Source organism: Sinocyclocheilus anshuiensis, unplaced genomic scaffold (genome assembly GCF_001515605.1).
Source record: "Sinocyclocheilus anshuiensis isolate Anshui unplaced genomic scaffold, SAMN03320099.WGS_v1.1 scaffold850, whole genome shotgun sequence".
NCBI classification, from domain to species: Eukaryota; Metazoa; Chordata; class Actinopteri; order Cypriniformes; family Cyprinidae; genus Sinocyclocheilus; species Sinocyclocheilus anshuiensis.
Genome location: NW_015537937.1, coordinates 397935 through 416896, shown reverse-complemented (window position 1 = coordinate 416896; position 18962 = coordinate 397935). Strand labels below are relative to the sequence as shown.

Here is an 18962-nt window from a genome sequence, read left to right as displayed (position 1 = left end):
TGGCTATTGCTACAAATATGCCCCAGCGACTTAAGACTGGTTTTGTGGTCCAGGGTCACATATGTGATATATATGGTTGTTACTGGGTTTGCTGTAAAGAAATGTGTTTGGTGACCCACACACATGGAGTTCTTCTCCCATTCTTCCATGTAATCACTTTTGACAGCATGATGCTTTTAAAACGGCCGTCTTGACACAGGTTGGCTGATTCTGTCAGGTTTGAACAAAGCATCTTACAAATGGGTTTTATGAATAAGCAAGAGCCACCATTCAAGGGAAATGTTCAGTAGATTATAAAAAATACACATTTTATTCAGTTCTGTTAAGAAACATGACGATTTTATTGTGTAATATTTTTGTGCTTATTAAAGTATTGAGTGTTTAGCTTAGCAACTTGCAAATATCATACTCTGTTTTACTAGCATTTTGCCCTCTTTTGTTTGGAAGACACATTAGTCAGCTGAATTAACTAGTTAGACACTTGCATTAGTCAAGTCTCACTTTACGTGTGGCGCACTGTTTGCTTGGGTGTGTGAGTTTGTTTGCATGGGCGTTGCTGCCCATGTGGGACCACTTAGGATGTCTCATGTAAACAGTATAAAAAAACTAGAATTTGGAACAGAGCCATGGTATAGCCAGTCTGAGGTAACATTTTGCAGTTCATGTAAGGTTGCCTCCCTTTCCCTGTACAGTCATCAGCTTTAGCGGAGTGGCCTGAACTTAGCCAGGTCCTGTTCATGCCATTTTTCATTTGTGTCCTGATGTTGTACAGTGTGTTTAAGGCGAGTGATATTTTTGTTTAACCTCTATCCCCATATGAACCTCTGAGCTATTGAAATCTTGTGTGTCACCTCGTATTGTACGAAGTGTTTACTAGAGGTGAGCTGCATGAACAAAATCCTGTGTCATAGTGTGATAAAGTTTATATCATGATATAGTTACCTTTTCTGGAAATTCAACCTCCAAATGTTGCATAATTTAAACATTTTAAAATAAAAATTACATTATCTTTTTATTTTTTATTTAATAGTTTTTATTTTATTAGCCAAGCTAAATTGCTCACATTATTATCAACCAAGCTGTTTATATTCGAAGCATATATGTGACACAGTCTTGTCTTGGTATTGGATTTGGATCAGTTGACATTGGATGATATACAGTGATGGCCAAAACTGTTAGAACACCTGACAGATCTGAAAATATTGACCCTTTTTTGCCTCCAAAACATGATTTAATTTCATAATGTTCATGAAACATGCAGATGGTTGCTCTGAGCACAACAAATATCAGGTGAAGTGAGTCGTACTGTTTTTATCCACTTTTCCACTTTAATATTTGGCATGTCCACCTTTTGCAGCACTTACAGCAGCACATCTCTCTGGCATAGTGTCAATATACTGTATTTTCTGAGAATTTCAACACTAATGTTAAACCAATGCCTTCTGCAACTCAAGCCAAAGGCTTTCCTTTGAATGTACAATAGATCTGTCCAGTTTATTTTCCAACTTGCCCCAAATTTGCTCAGTGGAGTTGAGGTCCGGATTTTGAGGGGGCAAGTCCATCATTTTCAATGTTCCAGCAGATTTCTTCCATCGCACTTAGTTCAGGCAATAGTTCGTTTTATGGATATTATAACGGCCAGTTCAACAAAAACAACTGAAACCTCTTAAATATGCCAAGTGTTCTAACAATTTTGACCACCAAAGGTTGCTGAAAAATAGCTTGAATAGGTCATATCAACACAATGTGGTGTTTTCAGCACATGATAAAGGGTTCTTTCCTTACCCAAGGTGGTCTACCACCATCAATCAACCATAGACCATATATAAACTATGAAAAATCAGCAATAAACCTGGTTTTAACTGGATTTTCCAGCAGAGAGAACTGACTGGAACAGCCTCATATTTTGATACTTAAAATATCTGATATAAAAGGTCCGGCTTTCCGGCATTAATGCAGTGGAATTATTAGACATTGCAATAGTGTGTTGATTTTCTAGATCCACTCTAAAAGATGGGCTGAGCTGTAGGCAGTTAGAAAAGCCTATTACTTACAGCCCAGAGCATTCGCTGTACAAAAAAATAATCATGTTATGTGCAAGTGTTATGTGTGTGTGTGTGTGTGTGTGTGTGTGTGTGTGTGTGTGTGTGCGTACTTAGCTGTCGTTTGGGGACAAAATTGTCATGAGAAGTGAACTAAATCTGGCAAAACCACCATTGGGGATGCTGTATGTGGGAAAACAGTTCAAAAATTAAATAATGCAAAAGTTTTCTTTTAGGCATAGAGTTTGGGTTGATAAATATTTAATTATAATAACCTTATATAAAAAATTAGAAGTCTGTCATTTGTCCTACATTAGATAAGTAATCGTGCATGTCTTTGTGCAATCCTTTTCTAATGTTTCTTTGATTGTCATACATTCATGTTGTGCAGAGCTCTTGAATGAACAGATACACACCAACACACACACACACACACACGAACAAACACTCTCAGACTCATGGGCGCTGCATGTGCTTCTCCTCTGTAGACTCTGGCTGCGCTCACACGTCACTCCATTAACCTGCTCCCCAACCACCTGGCTCAAGCCCTGCATGTGCGCGCCGGCTCACAGGAAATTAACGCTCGCATGCAGAGCGCCATCGCCCTGCGCAGCGGGGACAAGCTCCGCCAAGAACATATCTCCCCCTTCTCTCTCACCTTTAGAGAAGCACTGCTGGAGCACAAGGTAGCCTGCTCCCACCTTCCAGCCATCCTGTCCTCCCTCTCTGCTCTCTCACTCTCTCTTTGTTGCTTTATTTTTGTTTTGGAGGTGCAAGAGAAGGAGGCGAGAGAGTGTTTTTGTCATGAGTAAACTAAAGGACGTTATGTGCCAGCAACAGCAGTCAATACTTTCTAGAACATGCACAGCGGTTTAAAATGTTCTCACTTACTATATCCCATCCGAAAAAAAAAAACAAGTTAAGGTGGTCCAGCTGTTTTTAGAGCATGGTTGCTGTTTTCTCGTTGGTCCAAGATGGTCAACCAGATGGACCATCTATCTAGACCAATTTGCACCAAATTAATGGTCCCAGAAACCATCTGCCACCAGTTTTATTTGGACTTTCTAGCAGGAGCGATGACACTTCTGACACCACTACAATGCAATTTACTTTTAAGATCACTTGAATGGATAGTTCTCCCCAAAACACAATTCTGTTATTATTTTCACTATCAGGCTTTCTTCTGTGGAACGAAAAATGTTATTCAAGTTATTCAATGACAGTTCATATATAGTGACCACAGCTCCAAAAATGATTAAAAAACTCCAAAAAGATTGTTTTTATGACATGGTCTGAATGTTTCATTCATGAATTGTGCTACAGTTCTTGAGCTGTTAAAGGGATGGTTCACCCAAAAATGAAAATTCTGTCATTAATAACTCACCCTCATGTCGTTCCAAACCCATAAGACCTTCGTTCATCTTCCAAATACAAATTAAGATACTTTTGATGACATCTGAGAGCTTTCTGACCCTGCATAGACAGCAACGCAACCGAAATGTTCCCAGACCCAGAAAGGTAGTAAGGACATCGTTAAAATGGTCCATGTGACATCAGTGGTTCAACCATAATTTTATGAAGCTACGAGAATACTTTTTGTGTGAAAAGAAAACAAATAACTTTATTCAATGATTTCTTCTCTTCCACGTCAGTCAATGTATGAGTACAATGTATGTGTCATTTCTAGGCCTTGAACGACGAAGATATTGAAATATCTTAATTTTTGTTCCAAAGATGAACAAAGGTCTTACAGGTTTGAAATGACATGAGGGTGAGTAATTAATGACAGAATTTTCATTTTTTGGGAGAACTAACCCTTTAACTTGAGAGTCGCTCTGGCCATTAGTCTGACAAGAAGGTTGTTTCCTGATCTGATCAGCAGGTTCTGACAAAGAAAAAGAGAGTGAATTTAAATCAACCCTTAGGATAATGAGCCGGTGAATTTAGCCGATTGGATTGGTCTCCAAATTGATTGGTTTTAATCACCATCTCTGATGAACGTTAATTCTTCCTGAACAACCGGGATTTGCCCACAGACGGGCCTTCGGGTTACTCATGATCCGCTACCATGCATGTTTTCATCTTAGTTAAAAATGCTTTTTATTCTGTTTATTTGTCCCTTACCTCATTTCTGCTCGTTTTAGTTGACCTTTGCCCCCTGCTTGGCCTTTGACTCTGTGCCACTCTCTGTGCTTGAGATTCTTGGTTTGCCCTGCCTCCATGATGCCCTGACATCACACGTCCTTTCACTAACCCAGAGAGCACAGGAGTTGTGTGTATGTGTGTTTATGAGCACCTACCCTGCTCTTTCCTATGTGGTTAGCATTGCTTTCATGGTGTCATTGTGGTCGTCATGTGAAGAGGAATTTTTGTCCTTACTTTTCTGTGTGTGTGTGTGTTTCCTCTACAGTATTCCCAGATGCGAGACGAGGTGTTTAAGTCTAATCTTGTGTGTGCCTTCATTGTTCTCTTCTTCATCACTGGAATACAGAGCTTACTTCCCTCTGCAAGGTAAAACATGTAGATATACTGATGGCCATGACCACCACAGACATTGAGGTTGACACATGATCTGTTTGGGTTTATACTGCATATAGAAGCCATGGATTAATATTTCCTATAGTGTTCGATGTGGCTTTTTCACTTAAATTTAATCCACACCAGTCTCGAATATTCGATTACTCCCACGAGAGCATCATATAATATGCGATCGCTCATGTTTGTAGGATGGTCACTATGGTGATACAGTTCTCCGTCCTCATCTTGCTGCACTGTTGCCTTGTTGTTGTGACAACAGCGGAGGATTATAAGTGTTTGCCTCTGGTTTTGCGAAAAGCATGTTGCTGGGTGAACGAAACGTACGCTGCACGGAACGTCGTCATCTTCCTCTCCATCCTCATCAACTTCCTGGCTGCCATGATCAACATAGTGAGCAAACATTTTTAATTGTATTTGTAATTTCATCATTATACTCTTGCAAATGTTATCGTGGATATATAAAGTTTTAATTTGTGAGCTGAACCAATTTCAACTCAAGAATTATAGTCCCACTGTGGAGTATAAATGAATTTATTTTCATTATAGAATCTAGTGACAAAGGATTGCACAATGCATAGCTCAAAATCTGCAAACGGGTAATTAAATCTAGCAAAGCTTTTTATAAAATGTTCAAAATGCTTTTTGCATTTGGCAATTAATTTTATTTCATGGCCTAAATAAATTACGTCACTCAGAGACTGACAGCTGTTTTTTAAATTTTAATTAAAATTTAGCTGTCGCAAATTCGTTGACTTCGAAAATCAAGTTCACTTTTTTATTTCTTTTTTTTTTTTTACCAGGAGAGGTTTTGATGCACAAAGTTATTTTTATTGTCTCTTATAACAAAAATCATTTATTTAAACCAATGAAAATACAGATCCTGTTGTAAATAATAGTGTAAAATCATTAAAAACTATTGTTCCATCATTGCCCTTTAGCAGATTTTGACTCATATCAATATCATATTGGTTATTGGCTGATATTAGCAATTTGTTCAAATGCATTGTATTAGTCTATATTTCATGTGGATTTTTATTATTATTTAATAACTTCCCTAATTTTTACATTTAGATTACTTTTTCCATCATCAAGTTGATCTTTAAAAACACTTAAAGTCAGTTAAATTCATCTTTATCAAATTTCAAAATAAACATCAGTTTTTCATACTGTATTTTATAATGTTGTGATGCCTAAATTATATTTAAAACATTTTATCTTAATTTCTTTTATATTTTTTATTTATTTTAATAGAATATTATCAGTTACTGCTTTCAATAGAATATTATATCAGCCATCTTTCAGTTACATAAACCTATAGCTAGAAAGTTCTTGGAAATGTAATTATATTGCTCTTTATACAGATGAATTCTCAAATACAATTAATTCTCTAACATTAGCACTCTCTTTCTCTTTTATCGTAGCTTTGGTGTGATTTCGATAAATCCGGCTCATTCAGGAACCAGACGTTTAATGCATCTGCCTCAATCCCCGATATCTGCTTCTACCCAGAGGTCTTTTCATCCACTGCCTCCGACACAATCAGACCCACAGCTTCTTGCCAGTTTCAGTCTGTTAAAAGGATTGATAGAATTCTAGCAAATGTGTAAACTGTTTCAAATCAGTTCATTCACTGTACATCGAGCGATGGGTTGCTAATGTTGAGGTTGTCTGCCCGTTTATTGACAGTATTTCGTGTTTACTGGAGTGTTGGCGATGGTGACGTGTGCAGTGTTTCTCAGACTGAACTCGGTTCTGAAGCTGGCCATCCTGCTGATCATGATCGCTATCTACGCAGTGCTGACCGAGGCCTTCTACACACCACTGTTCATCCGCTATGACACACTTACACTTAATCAGAGGTATGCAAACTCCCACATTGTGCCATTCAGGAGCCATTAAGGAATAAATTATAAAGAAAAAAATTATACATCACACTTTAACAGTATGGACGTAAGTGTGATGACTCAAGCAAGTTCGTAAGATGACGTGGACCAACTATAAGAGCAATAAATGTCATGCTGTTTCTAAAGTAGCAGTCTGCGAGTGCTTTAATCGATTTCTGCATGTTTTATGATTGACGTCAGCCAGTCATAAATTTCTGCCTTCCGCCAAAGGACAACTCAAACTCTAAACCAGAAAGTAAATGTGGGTGGTGTGGCCTGGTGGTCAAAAATGTAGTTTGGCAGCTGTAAGTTTATAGTTTTAAACCCTGTAAGGGTTGCAATTTTGCTGTCTGATGACATGCACATACACTTCTGTTACCGCCCACATACACTGCCAAAAGTTTGGATCAGTTTTTTTTTTAATTCAGCAAGGCTGTATTAAATAGAGATAAAGACATTTACAATGTTACAAAAGATTTGTATATCAAATGCTGTTCTTTTGAACTTCATGTTAGTCAAAAGATTATGAAAAAATAGTTTCCACAAAAATATTAAGCAACACAACTGTTTTCAACATTGATAACAATTACAAATGTTTCTTGAGCACCAAATTAGCATATTAGAATGATTTCTGAATGATCATGTGACACTGAAGACCGGAGTAATGATGATGAAAATTCAGCTTTGCCATCACAGGAATAAATTACATTTTACAATATTTTTAAATAGAAAAGAGTTCGTTTCAATTGTAATAATATTTCACAATATTACTGTTTTTACTGTATTTTTGATCAAATAAATGCAGCCTTCGTGAGCGAGAGGCTTCTTTTTTAAAAAACATAAACATTTTTATATAATATTAATAATAATAATTATAATTTTTTTTAAATCCGTCCTCCATAGCTATCATCATTGTGGTCCACATTTACACCTATAATGAGAACACTGTAAATCACAAAGATAAAACCAACTACCAAATACAACCCCTAAACAAGAACTAAGCCTCTGAACCAAATCCTAAACAAGGTACTACCTTAAAGGGCTCATGAACTGAAAAATCTAAATTCCCTTGATCTTTTCACATATAAGAGGTCATTGTGCTATAAAAACATCCTGTGAGTTTCAGATCTCAAAACGTTCTCGTTAGTCTAAAAACAGCTTATATTGAAGCCAGTCTGCCAAAACAGCATCTTGTGGAATGTGCTACTCTATGATCTAATAGCGTGGATAAGCACTGCCTCCGCAGAAGAAGATCAACGCCTGCTTCTACATCACTGCCTGTTTAGCCCCGCCCACCGATTCACGCATGTAGTGTAAATAACGAGAGGGGGGAACGCATGTCTATGCAGAAACCAAACGATAAACTTTATTTGATGAACTTTATTTTTAATGAAGTGCCAGACCACGTCAGTAAGAACTTCATTTTACCGCGGATTCGTTTGCAAACAAGGCACAATTCAACGCAGGATTTTCAGAAAGATTGAAACTAAAAGACAATGCTGTTCCGGCTGTATTGGATCCGACAGTAATGTCCCACCACACAAGTGTGAGTAACTGTTTTTATTACATGGTCACTATTGCTTTGTCTTTTTTTACCGATCGTTTGATATATACTGAGTATTTATGCATTTTAACCTATCACAGCAGTGTCCATCTATGAAGGATGTAGGCTATCAAACATACACAACTATTTGCCAATCATAGCAGTGGGCATTTACTTCCGAGTCTACAATCCGCCACTCCTATTCAAACAGAGTGTTCTGATGAGGGGGTTAAAAACAGGATAGAAAATAGCCTTTTACTTCTAAATTATGTTTTTTGTTGTAAAAAAAAACAGAAGTGGACCTCAGAGAACAGTATAAAGTAATTCATGCAGTTCATGACCCCTTTACAAACAAATCATTTTTTCATAACAGATATAAGTGTTTGACAGTGTACACTGTGATTATATCATCAAGGCTCTTTATGACATTTATGACAGATGTTTCTCTTAGCTAACTGCACTGTGGACATTATAAACATGCTGCAGAACTCATGAGACTTTCTGTCCTGTTTCTCTGGTTACAGCAAAAGCTTCCTGGGAACCAAGGAAACGTCTCTGCTTCTCATGGCGATGTTCCTTTTAGCTGTGTTCTACCACGGCCAACAGGTAACAGACACGCACACAAACGCTAACCTGACAGCAGATCAGGGGCCATTCAGTGCCTATTTTATAATGTCACGTTTCTAAGAAACGGCTGGAAGTTATTGGCTGCTTCATAAGGTCTAACAGTCAATATATAAAAGCCCTGCTCTTTCTCTGACACACCGTGTGTGCAGAGCTTTTTAAGTTCACTCTACTGATTGTTGTCTTTGATGCCATAGATCAGGGGAAAGAGCCGGTCCGAGTGGTGATGAGCGAGAGAGAAAGAGAAATGAGCGCTGCTGGGTTTGTGTAGGTGTGTGTGTGTGGTGTCGGCGCCGCTCTGATTAAGGCACATGGAGTCTCACATATGACCGAAATGCTTTGTGCTTGTGCCATGTGTTGTGTCCAGCTATAAACTGCCTGCCCGTATTTGCCCCCCCTCCTCGTTTCTATGGCAACAGCGTGTCATTTAGGCAGGTGGTGCCACTGGCACTGCTAGGCCTGTGGATTGGGACTTGGCGTGTGTTTCTTGGACAGTGATTTGATCATTTCTTTTTTATGCTCATCTTGGTGTGTGTGTGTGTGTCGGATGAATGAACAAGCACTCTGTCACTGCAGGTCACTGTCAATAAGGCTTTATTCTTCATATGCTGTTGTTTTTATGATACATTTATTTACATATACAGTGGGGTGCAAAGGTCTGTTGTCGTCACTTTGTTGTTCTTGCGAATAAAACACTGACACAATGATGAACAAGTACATTAATATTCGCAATAACATCGATTTATTAAATAATTAAGTAAATATAATTCCTTCATTTACCTTTGTAAAGAAATCTCATTGCTCTCTGCTGTCTTTACCGACGACATCTTAGTCCTGTATCGGCCACCGTAGCTTCTCTAAAGGGAGGGGTGAGCGGGGGACTGAGCCGTTGGTTGCAATTCGCAACCTCACCGCTAGATGCCGCTAAAATTTACACACTGCACCTTTAATACACGATCTAATATAAACATGCAATTTCTATTCCAGCTGTATATCACCGTATATCAGAAGTTTAAACTGTTATGGCTTTAAAACACATGATTTCAGTGTGATAGACATGATAATCAAAACCAAACAGATGTTTTTTAGCAGAGTATCGGAGATACCAGCTGTAAAGGCAGAACTCCATTCTGGAAAAGGAGGCAGGGAGCAGCAGCTCATTTGCATTTAAAGAGACATGCACAAAAACAGCCTGTTTCTGCTTCTACTCAAAATAGCCATTTTTAAAAATGATATAATAAATTATCTGTGGGGTATTTTGAGCTGAAACTTCACAGGCACATTCTGGGGACACCTGAGACATATTACAGGGTGTCCGGGGGTCCTTAAAAAGTCTTAAAATGTCTTAAATAACGTTTTCCTAATATAAGGCCTTAAAAAGTCTTAAAATGTCTTAAATTCGGATTCGATGGGGCTTAATTATTTTTGGTCTCATTACCGCTAAAATATCTTAAGTCTGACGGACCTAATGACTTTACAATCATTGGACAGACCGAAGATTTTTTCTTCCCGCGGTAAGTTACTGCGTCATCAGAGAGAACAACAGAATACAAGCTCGCGCTGAGGCTCACTCTGTTTGTCTCGAGACTTCAGAACAAATGAGCGTGACAGCACACATAAACTCAGAAGAAACACACTGAGGTAAAAATTCAAAATGTTTAGTTTATTCATAACATGATATAGTTAAATAACACCATGACAAGTGAGCTATTTTACTCAATTTTCTCACGACGCAAGACAAACAAACATTCAAAACACCTACAGAGTCACCTACTGATCACTGCATGATTCAGTCTATTAAAATACATTCAGAATGATCACATAATTTGACATGTAAGATGATGCATACATCTAAAAAGGTTAAAAATAGGCCTTTGTAAAGGTAAATATGCAGATTTAAGTATGTAAAAGCTGATAGAACACTGATGAAAATATTGCTTCAGAATAAATTGTTTACTCCACCAAAAATCTCAGTGATGCAGTTAGTTTGTGGGGATATTTTGTATGGAATATTGTCTGCTGACATGAAAAGTTCACTGTATATCATAGTAATAAATACCATTTATTACAGCATTGATATTTTGTTTTCTTTTTAATTTATACACATTAAATATTACATATATGTATGTAATAAAATGTGTATTTCCATTACAGGTTTAGGTCTTAAATTTCATATAAGGTGGTATTAAAAAGGTCTTAAAAAGTCTTAAATTGAACTTGTTCAAGTCTGCAGAAACCCTGTATTACATTATGTAAAAAGGTGCATAATAGGGGCCCTCTTAGTGTGTCTTACTTCACTAGTTGTTTTATTCACTTTTTTATAAATTATTTATACTTAATACAAAAAATAGCAAAAATAAATAAATGAATCCCCTAATGGGACATGGTAATGGGGAAAAACACTGAGATGATAGGAAAATTATATTTCAGTGGTTTTTTGATGCTCACAAAACTTTTGTGATGGAAATAATATGAGGAAAAAATTACATTTTAATACTTTTGTGATCAAACAAAGTTTGGGGCAACGCAATACTTTTGCAAGAGAATTCAAATGTTTCAAATTGAAATAATTTTTCCTCTCATATCATATTTTTTCCCCTTAGGGCTCCTTTAAAAAAATTATCAGTGGAGTAAGACAAAATAGACTTGAATTAAAGATACATTTTCTGAAAACAAGTGTTTATATATTATGCGTTGTGGCTTCTCGGGAAAATGTCTTAAGGATTTTAAGACATCTTACAAAACTGAATAATAAAGAAGTTATTTTTGCAGTGTAGACAGAACTGATATTAAAAAGAGAGCCTTTAGTGTGTCTCTTTAGTCTTTCTAAAGAATTTAGGAGAAAAATCTAGGACAAAGTAGATACTTGCTATAAATGGAGAACTCCAATGAGTCTACTGAGCTCTGAAAGGCAATAAAATGGAGTAAATTCAGCACATGTTCCCCTTGATTAAACTGTGAATGCAGGTACATGCCTTGCTCAAGGGAATAAGGCACGAAGGAACATAACTTTTGTATTATCTGCTGAGTGAGAGCCTTGAGAACCAGAATGTCACCACCGAAGAGCTTAGCATATCATTTTATCATGAATAAAACAATGCATTCATTTTAGCCACTATTGTAACAGCTGCTCTTCCACCAGCCAGACTTTAACCATTTAAATTACTGTTCTGATAGCGATAAAGTCCCGGACCACTCCAGACAGCAGCGAGATTCAAAACCGGCCCTCTCAAGACACCTAAAACTTCTAAAACTCATTTGTATTAAACTCTTTTCATACAGTTTGCTTTTGTCAAAAGTAATTTGCTTGATATGCACTGCCCTTAATTGTCTAATGTCTGAGTGTGTGCGTCCATCTCTATGTGTGTGTGCATGTGTTTTAGAGGTTAATGGAGGTTAGTCTTGTTGATGTGTTTTTAATAATCAGTCAGACAGTCGTACACCCCTGTCTGCCCCACTTGCATAATTACTCCTCATAAAATCATCTTTGAGAGCATACGGAAATAAATGCACACACACATGCATTTTACACTCGTACACATGCATAAACACTTACATCACACCCTGACTGTTAGTAAATAAATTTTTCAATCTGGACACCTTTGTGAAACAGTTCCAATTAAAGCTGGATATTAATGTATGCAGATGAGCGTGTGTTACTGCTTAATTAGGGGGGACCTTGTTGGAGCTCTTTGGCTGGAAGAGAGCTGATGGGAGCCAGGCTGAACAGAGATATCAGAAATGCAGCACAGCTCACTTCCTGTTAGAGTCGAGACGTACCGCAAAGGGTCACGACACTGCCAAAGCATTTAAGGGTACTTACTGCATACAGTGTATGAAAGCAATAAAACAGTGACGTCAAAAATGATGTCATCATCTACTCGTGTTGCTTGAGGACAAAAGGAGATTTTTCGCTTTCAGAATATCTTGGCTGTTTTTTCATGCAGTAGAGGTAGATGGTTGTAAGAAGTAGTCAAGCTCCAAAAAGGACAACAAAAAAATTATTATTCTTTAAAGAAATTAATATTTTTATTTTAAATGATCAAAAATGTGTCAGTAAATATTTTACATTTCAAATAAATGCTGTTCTATTGAACTTTTTATTCATTGGATAATTAGAAAAGCTAAATATATCAGTTTTCCCAAAATGTGTCACAACGTTTTACGTTTTAACATTGATAAGAAATGTTTTTTGAGCACCAAATCAGCATATTCATATTTTTTCTGAAGGATCATGTGACACTAAAGACTGAAATAATGGCTGCTGAAAATTCACAGGAATAAATGTATTTGGAATTTTATTTATTTTAATTCATTTTAGATGTAAAAAAACTAATTGTAAAAAATATTTAGGCATAAGAGACTTCTTATAAAAGCATTTAAAAAATTGATTGACCGAACTTTTGAATGGTGGTGTACTTTGTCCTTTTAAGAGAGTAAAGTTGGAGTTTAGATTGGGGAGAAAAACTTAAACCCTCATTAAACTGTCTGTGACATTTCAACTTGAGCACCAAATCAGTGTATTAGAATGATTTCTGAAGGATCATGTGACACTAAAGACTGAAATAATGGCTGCTGAAAATTCACAGGAATAAATGTATTTGGAATTTTATTTATTTTAATTCATTTTAGATGTAAAAAAACTAATTGTAAAAAATATTTAGGCATAAGAGACTTCTTATAAAAGCATTTAAAAAATTGATTGACCGAACTTTTGAATGGTGGTGTACTTTGTCCTTTTAAGAGAGTAAAGTTGGAGTTTAGATTGGGGAGAAAAACTTAAACCCTCATTAAACTGTCTGTGACATTTCAAAGCACTAAAACGTAATTATTTTAATGTGATGTTTTATATTGCTCTGATAGTCTCATTTGAGGAATCATGATTCATCTTGTGAATCTGAAGGACAGCTGTGAATGTAGACTGTGATCTGAAGAAAGTTAAATGGAGTAGAGCAAATGCATAAATTGGGCAGAGGGCACAAGGCTCTACTGGTTTAGTTACCAGGAAGTAGAAATGACCCAGATGCAGATTGTCCCACATATCACTGTGCGAAAAATCAAGACAGAAACTTTAATAGCTCTAAAGAAGTCCTAGTAGAAAACAAGTGCAAGTGAAAACACACCTGAATGTTGACTTTATTCACACATGAAATTAAGATTCAGTTCAGATGATTCTTATGTTTTATGATCCAATCACTGAAACCACATACTGTACCAGATGTGGTCAGAAGCTAAAAATGTGATTTATAGTGTAAACGCTAATCTGTCCTGATGCCTCATAGACAGCGCTTTTTGCACTTTGTCTACATGCAATAATACAAACATTGTGAGTGATTTGTGTATTCATGAAATCAGAGACCCTCCTATTGAAACTGAACACTAGTGGTCACAGGAGACACATCTGAGACGCTTGTCCAGATATAAACAACAAAAATGCATCAGCTGACCACTTGATCTGATATGGATCTTTATACCAAGTGTAAATAGAGCCAACTTAATCAGAAGAAATACATTTATATGTGCTGTCCAAATGTAAAACAAGTTATTCATTCAGTGTAGTTTGGTAGCGAGGTTGTGGCATCTCACTCTGGGGCTTGGCATCAACTTAAATCAGTGGGAGGAATGGATCGATGAGAAGTCTGCCAAAAGCCTGATGATTTTAGCAGAATGATGATTCCAAAGCCAAATTCACTTTTTAATTAACTTGTTCAAAAACAAAAATGTGAATAACCTACAGCGGCCTAATTAAAGACTAGTATAATTCAACTGAGAAAATGACACTGTTTGAAAATGAAATCTGATTAACCTCAACAAACCGGAGCAAATCTGCATGGAGCAATGGGCCAAAATCACACCTACAAAACTTAGCTAAAGCACTTATAATGTAAAAATGTTGACATTGATGCAAATGGATGGCATTATAAATAGTAAGATGTGGGGAGTTAATACTTGTGTAAATATACAATAGTCTTTTACATTAAATTGTGAATATTTTTTAAAGATGAACCTATATAAGAACATTTGGAATCAATGTTGTAAAGCATTTGTAAAAAAAAAAGAAAAAAGTCTGATTATGAGTTATTTTCCACATTTAAGAAGAAAGTGCACCTCTGTGCATCTTTCCTATCGTTGATTACCTATAGATGCTTTCCTCTTCTGGTTGCTAGGATTTTTGTGTGTCTTTTTTTCCAGTGACTGGATTGTGTTTGCTGAGTGTGTATTTGCGATTTATCTGCCTAGTATTGCTGACGGTTATTAGATATACCCATTTTTTGTCTCTGTCTTCTTTGAAACTTAAAGCCTTTTCGTCTTATATATATAAAACAAAGGTTTGAGGATAGTAAAATGTATTCAACTACGTCACATTAAATATGTTAAAAGTGACAGTAAATATGTGTATAATGCTACAAAAATTTAAAAAATGTTTTCAACAAATTTGCAAAAGTGAAGTTTCTTCACCATCAAATCAGCATAACAGAATGATTTCTGAAGCATTATGTGACACTTAAGACTAAAGTAATGGATGCTGAAAATTCAGCTTTGCATCACAGGAATAACTTACGTTTGAAAATATATTGAAAAAGAAAACGGTTATTTTAAATTGTAATAATATTTCACAGTATTACTGTTTTCTCTGTGTTTTGATCATGCTTTGATCTTGTGGAGCATAAGAGAATTCCTGCTATATATTTTATGTTATTAATATTTTTTTGTCCCTCACTGTCTGTGTGATCCTGATAAATGCTTTGTAAAATAACTGTATAGGGCTGCAACACTGATTGGCTGTCCTGTGTTTTTGCTTGTTTATGTTGATTTAATGTATGTTGTGATGCTTTTTAGTTCTGACTAGCTTTATTCTCTGTCTCTCAGCTGGAGTATACCGCTCGTCTGGACTTCCTATCTGCCTAGTATTGCTGACGGTTATTAGATATACCCATTTTTTGTCTCTGTCTTCTTTGAAACTTAAAGCCTTTTCGTCTTATATATATAAAACAAAGGTTTGAGGATAGTAAAATGTATTCAACTACGTCACATTAAATATGTTAAAAGTGACAGTAAATATGTGTATAATGCTACAAAAATTTAAAAAATGTTTTCAACAAATTTGCAAAAGTGAAGTTTCTTCACCATCAAATCAGCATAACAGAATGATTTCTGAAGCATTATGTGACACTTAAGACTAAAGTAATGGATGCTGAAAATTCAGCTTTGCATCACAGGAATAACTTACGTTTGAAAATATATTGAAAAAGAAAACGGTTATTTTAAATTGTAATAATATTTCACAGTATTACTGTTTTCTCTGTGTTTTGATCATGCTTTGATCTTGTGGAGCATAAGAGAATTCCTGCTATATATTTTATGTTATTAATATTTTTTTGTCCCTCACTGTCTGTGTGATCCTGATAAATGCTTTGTAAAATAACTGTATAGGGCTGCAACACTGATTGGCTGTCCTGTGTTTTTGCTTGTTTATGTTGATTTAATGTATCTTGTGATGCTTTTTAGTTCTGACTAGCTTTATTCTCTCTGTCTCTCAGCTGGAGTATACCGCTCGTCTGGACTTCCTATGGCGTGTACAGGCAAAGGAAGAGATAAATGAGATGCGAGAGCTGCGTGAACACAATGAGAACATGCTCCGGAACATTCTCCCCAGCCATGTCGCACGCCACTTCCTGGAGAAAGACAGAGACAATGAGGTAGAGAGACAGAATGGATCTGGGTGTCTGACAGGAAAAGCATGGCAGCACTTAGACAGCAAGAACATGTGAGGAGGAGAGGATGAATCACTGACACTTTCACTCTCTCTCTTCTTTATTGTGCTTTATTGACATGACAGTTAACTACGGAAGTCAATAGTAATTAAGCAAGTTATACAAATTAATAGTTAATATACATGACATTTACATTTAGTCATTTAGCAGACGCTTTTATCCAAAGCGACTTACAAATGAGGACAATGACATGACAAAACAAGACTATACCAAACGGACAGGTAAAGTCTGTAACTCTGTTCCAAAATCTAGTGAGCTGTCTAAAAAGACAGCATACTTACTATCCCAAAAGTCATCTGGAATGTTGTGCAAAGGTAGCAGCTCTGTGTAGTTGTATCGATTTCAGTTGAGTGTGACTTTAGCATGATGGTAGGTTAATGGCGCGTTATTTTAAAAATCATAAAAACACAGAGCACACAGACTACCATTCAAATGTATTTATTTATTTATTTTATTTTTTATTTTTTGAAGAAGAAGATGAAATTAATACTTTTTTTCAGCAAGGATGTATTAATTTGACCAAAGTTGACAGTAAAAGGTATGTAATCTTACAAAAGATTTCTATTTCAATAAAATGCTGTTACTTTAATTAAAAAAAATCTAATATTACTATATGAAGTAGCACAACTGTTTTAAACAATGATAATAATAAGAAATGTTGCTTGAGCCCCAAATCAGCATAGTAGAATGATTTCTGTAGGATCATGTGAAACTGAAAACTTTATTAACGATGCTGAAAATTAAGTTTTCCCATCACAGGAATAAATTATAATTTTAAAATATATTAAAATTGTAATATTATTTCACAATATTACTGTTTTTGCTGTGTTTAATGTAATGTTATACTGTAATTTTATTATTATTATATTATTTCAAAAATTATTTCAGCATAAGAGACTTGTTTTAAAAACATTCAAAAAAATCTTTTGAACGGTAGTTTATATTGGGTCAAATCAATTTTTTAAATTACACTGAACTTGTATTTCTTTTTTTTACTGAGCTTGTTGAAATACATTCTGACTTTCTGTAACATAGATTGTTTATCTTCTGGCAGTCATGTTTTTGTTTTGCTAGTTTCTTTCTTTTTCTTTTCTTTCCTACCTTTCTTTCTTTCCTTCCTTTCATCCTTCCTTCCTTCATTTCTTCCTTTCTTTCTTTCTTCCTTCTTTCCTTTCGTTCTTTTTGTAAAGGCGGCTGTGTGTTTATGTGCTCTCTTGTCCTGACGTGACTCCTCTGTTTATTTCTGGAATGTTCCGCTGTCAGTCAATCAGACATTAGGGAGGCTAAATAATGGAGCTATATAACTCAGATAAAAAATGCATCCATTAAGCTTGGGTATGTGTGAGTGAGAGAGATAGAGTGTATTGAGTTGCTTTAATTATCCCATTCATTTATAATCAGGTGGAGTATTGAGGCATGATTTAACTGCTGACGCTAAATGTGTTTGTGTGTGGTGGAGTATTGAGGCATGATTTAACTGCTGACGCTAAATGTGTTTGTGTGTGTGTGTGTGTGTGTGTGTGTGTGCGCGCACATGTGTGTGTGAGAGTGCACAGAAGTGTGTGTGTGTGTGTGTGTGTGTGTGTGAGAGAGAGAGAGAGTGTATTGAGTTACTTTAATTATCCCATTCATTTATAATCAGATGGAGTATTGAGGCATGATGTAACTGCTGACGCTAAATGTGTGTGTGTGTGTGTGTGTGTGTGTGTCTGCACTTGAGTGTGTGAACTATAATTTACGTCACTCTCTGCTATTATTAAGATGAGAAAATGATCCCTCTTCCTCACACACACACATACACTGTCTTGCTCGCAAAACCTGCCACTCTTAAAGGGCACTGCAGTAATTTAGTTCAGTGACTAACACTTATTAAGTGTATTATTACCTGTTCTCTACACTTCTCTTCAGCAGTCACTGACTTTTTATACAAATGATCGCTCAGCAGTACTGGCATGCAGTGATGACATCATGCATCAGTGGGGCGTATCAGTGCGATGCTGAATGTTTGGGGAGTATTGAGAGAGTTTAAACTCCTCTAATATTGATCATGCTATTGACCACAGCTCTCTCTTTAAACTGCAAAGTAGTTAGAGCAGTGGCCTTGTGGCTTGCACATATTACACCTTAAATGTACGTAATTGGTCACACACTTTATATGAATTGTACACCTAATTTGAAAGGTGTGGTAAATGTGTATGTTGTGTGGCACCTGTGAGGTCTATGCATAGCCATGTGTATATGGGAAGTGTCTTTAAGCTATTAATATTTAAGGCTGTTTAGAGTTCGTTTACACAGGACCTGTTCTTGTGTTCTGTCTTATAATTATTGCACACATGCAGATTTTTGTAATTAATTTTTTATTATATTATATTATGTTTTATTATATTTATTATATTATATTTTTTATATTTTCCATTTTCATTTTAATTAAAATGTTAGTAATTTGGTTGTATGTTTTTATAATTTCATTAATTTTTGGGCAATATTTGGCAGAAATAGTTTGAAATAACATTTTATATCTTTTTTTATTATTATTATTATTTATTTATTCATTTAT

At 35.9% G+C, this 18962-nt stretch overlaps 1 protein-coding gene across 1 annotated transcript in view; it reads left to right on the top strand.

Annotated features, from left to right (window-relative positions):
• LOC107659784 (adenylate cyclase type 8-like) overlaps positions 1-18962 on the top strand; it is a 56834-nt gene that overhangs the window by 32052 nt on the left and 5820 nt on the right. Inside the window, exons 8-14 of the mRNA XM_016448816.1 lie at positions 2531-2728; positions 4453-4553; positions 4769-4970; positions 6002-6091; positions 6267-6439; positions 8531-8612; positions 16172-16330. Of these exons, the coding sequence (XP_016304302.1) occupies positions 2531-2728; positions 4453-4553; positions 4769-4970; positions 6002-6091; positions 6267-6439; positions 8531-8612; positions 16172-16330 (1005 nt within the window). The remainder of the gene's footprint in view (positions 1-2530; positions 2729-4452; positions 4554-4768; positions 4971-6001; positions 6092-6266; positions 6440-8530; positions 8613-16171; positions 16331-18962) is intronic.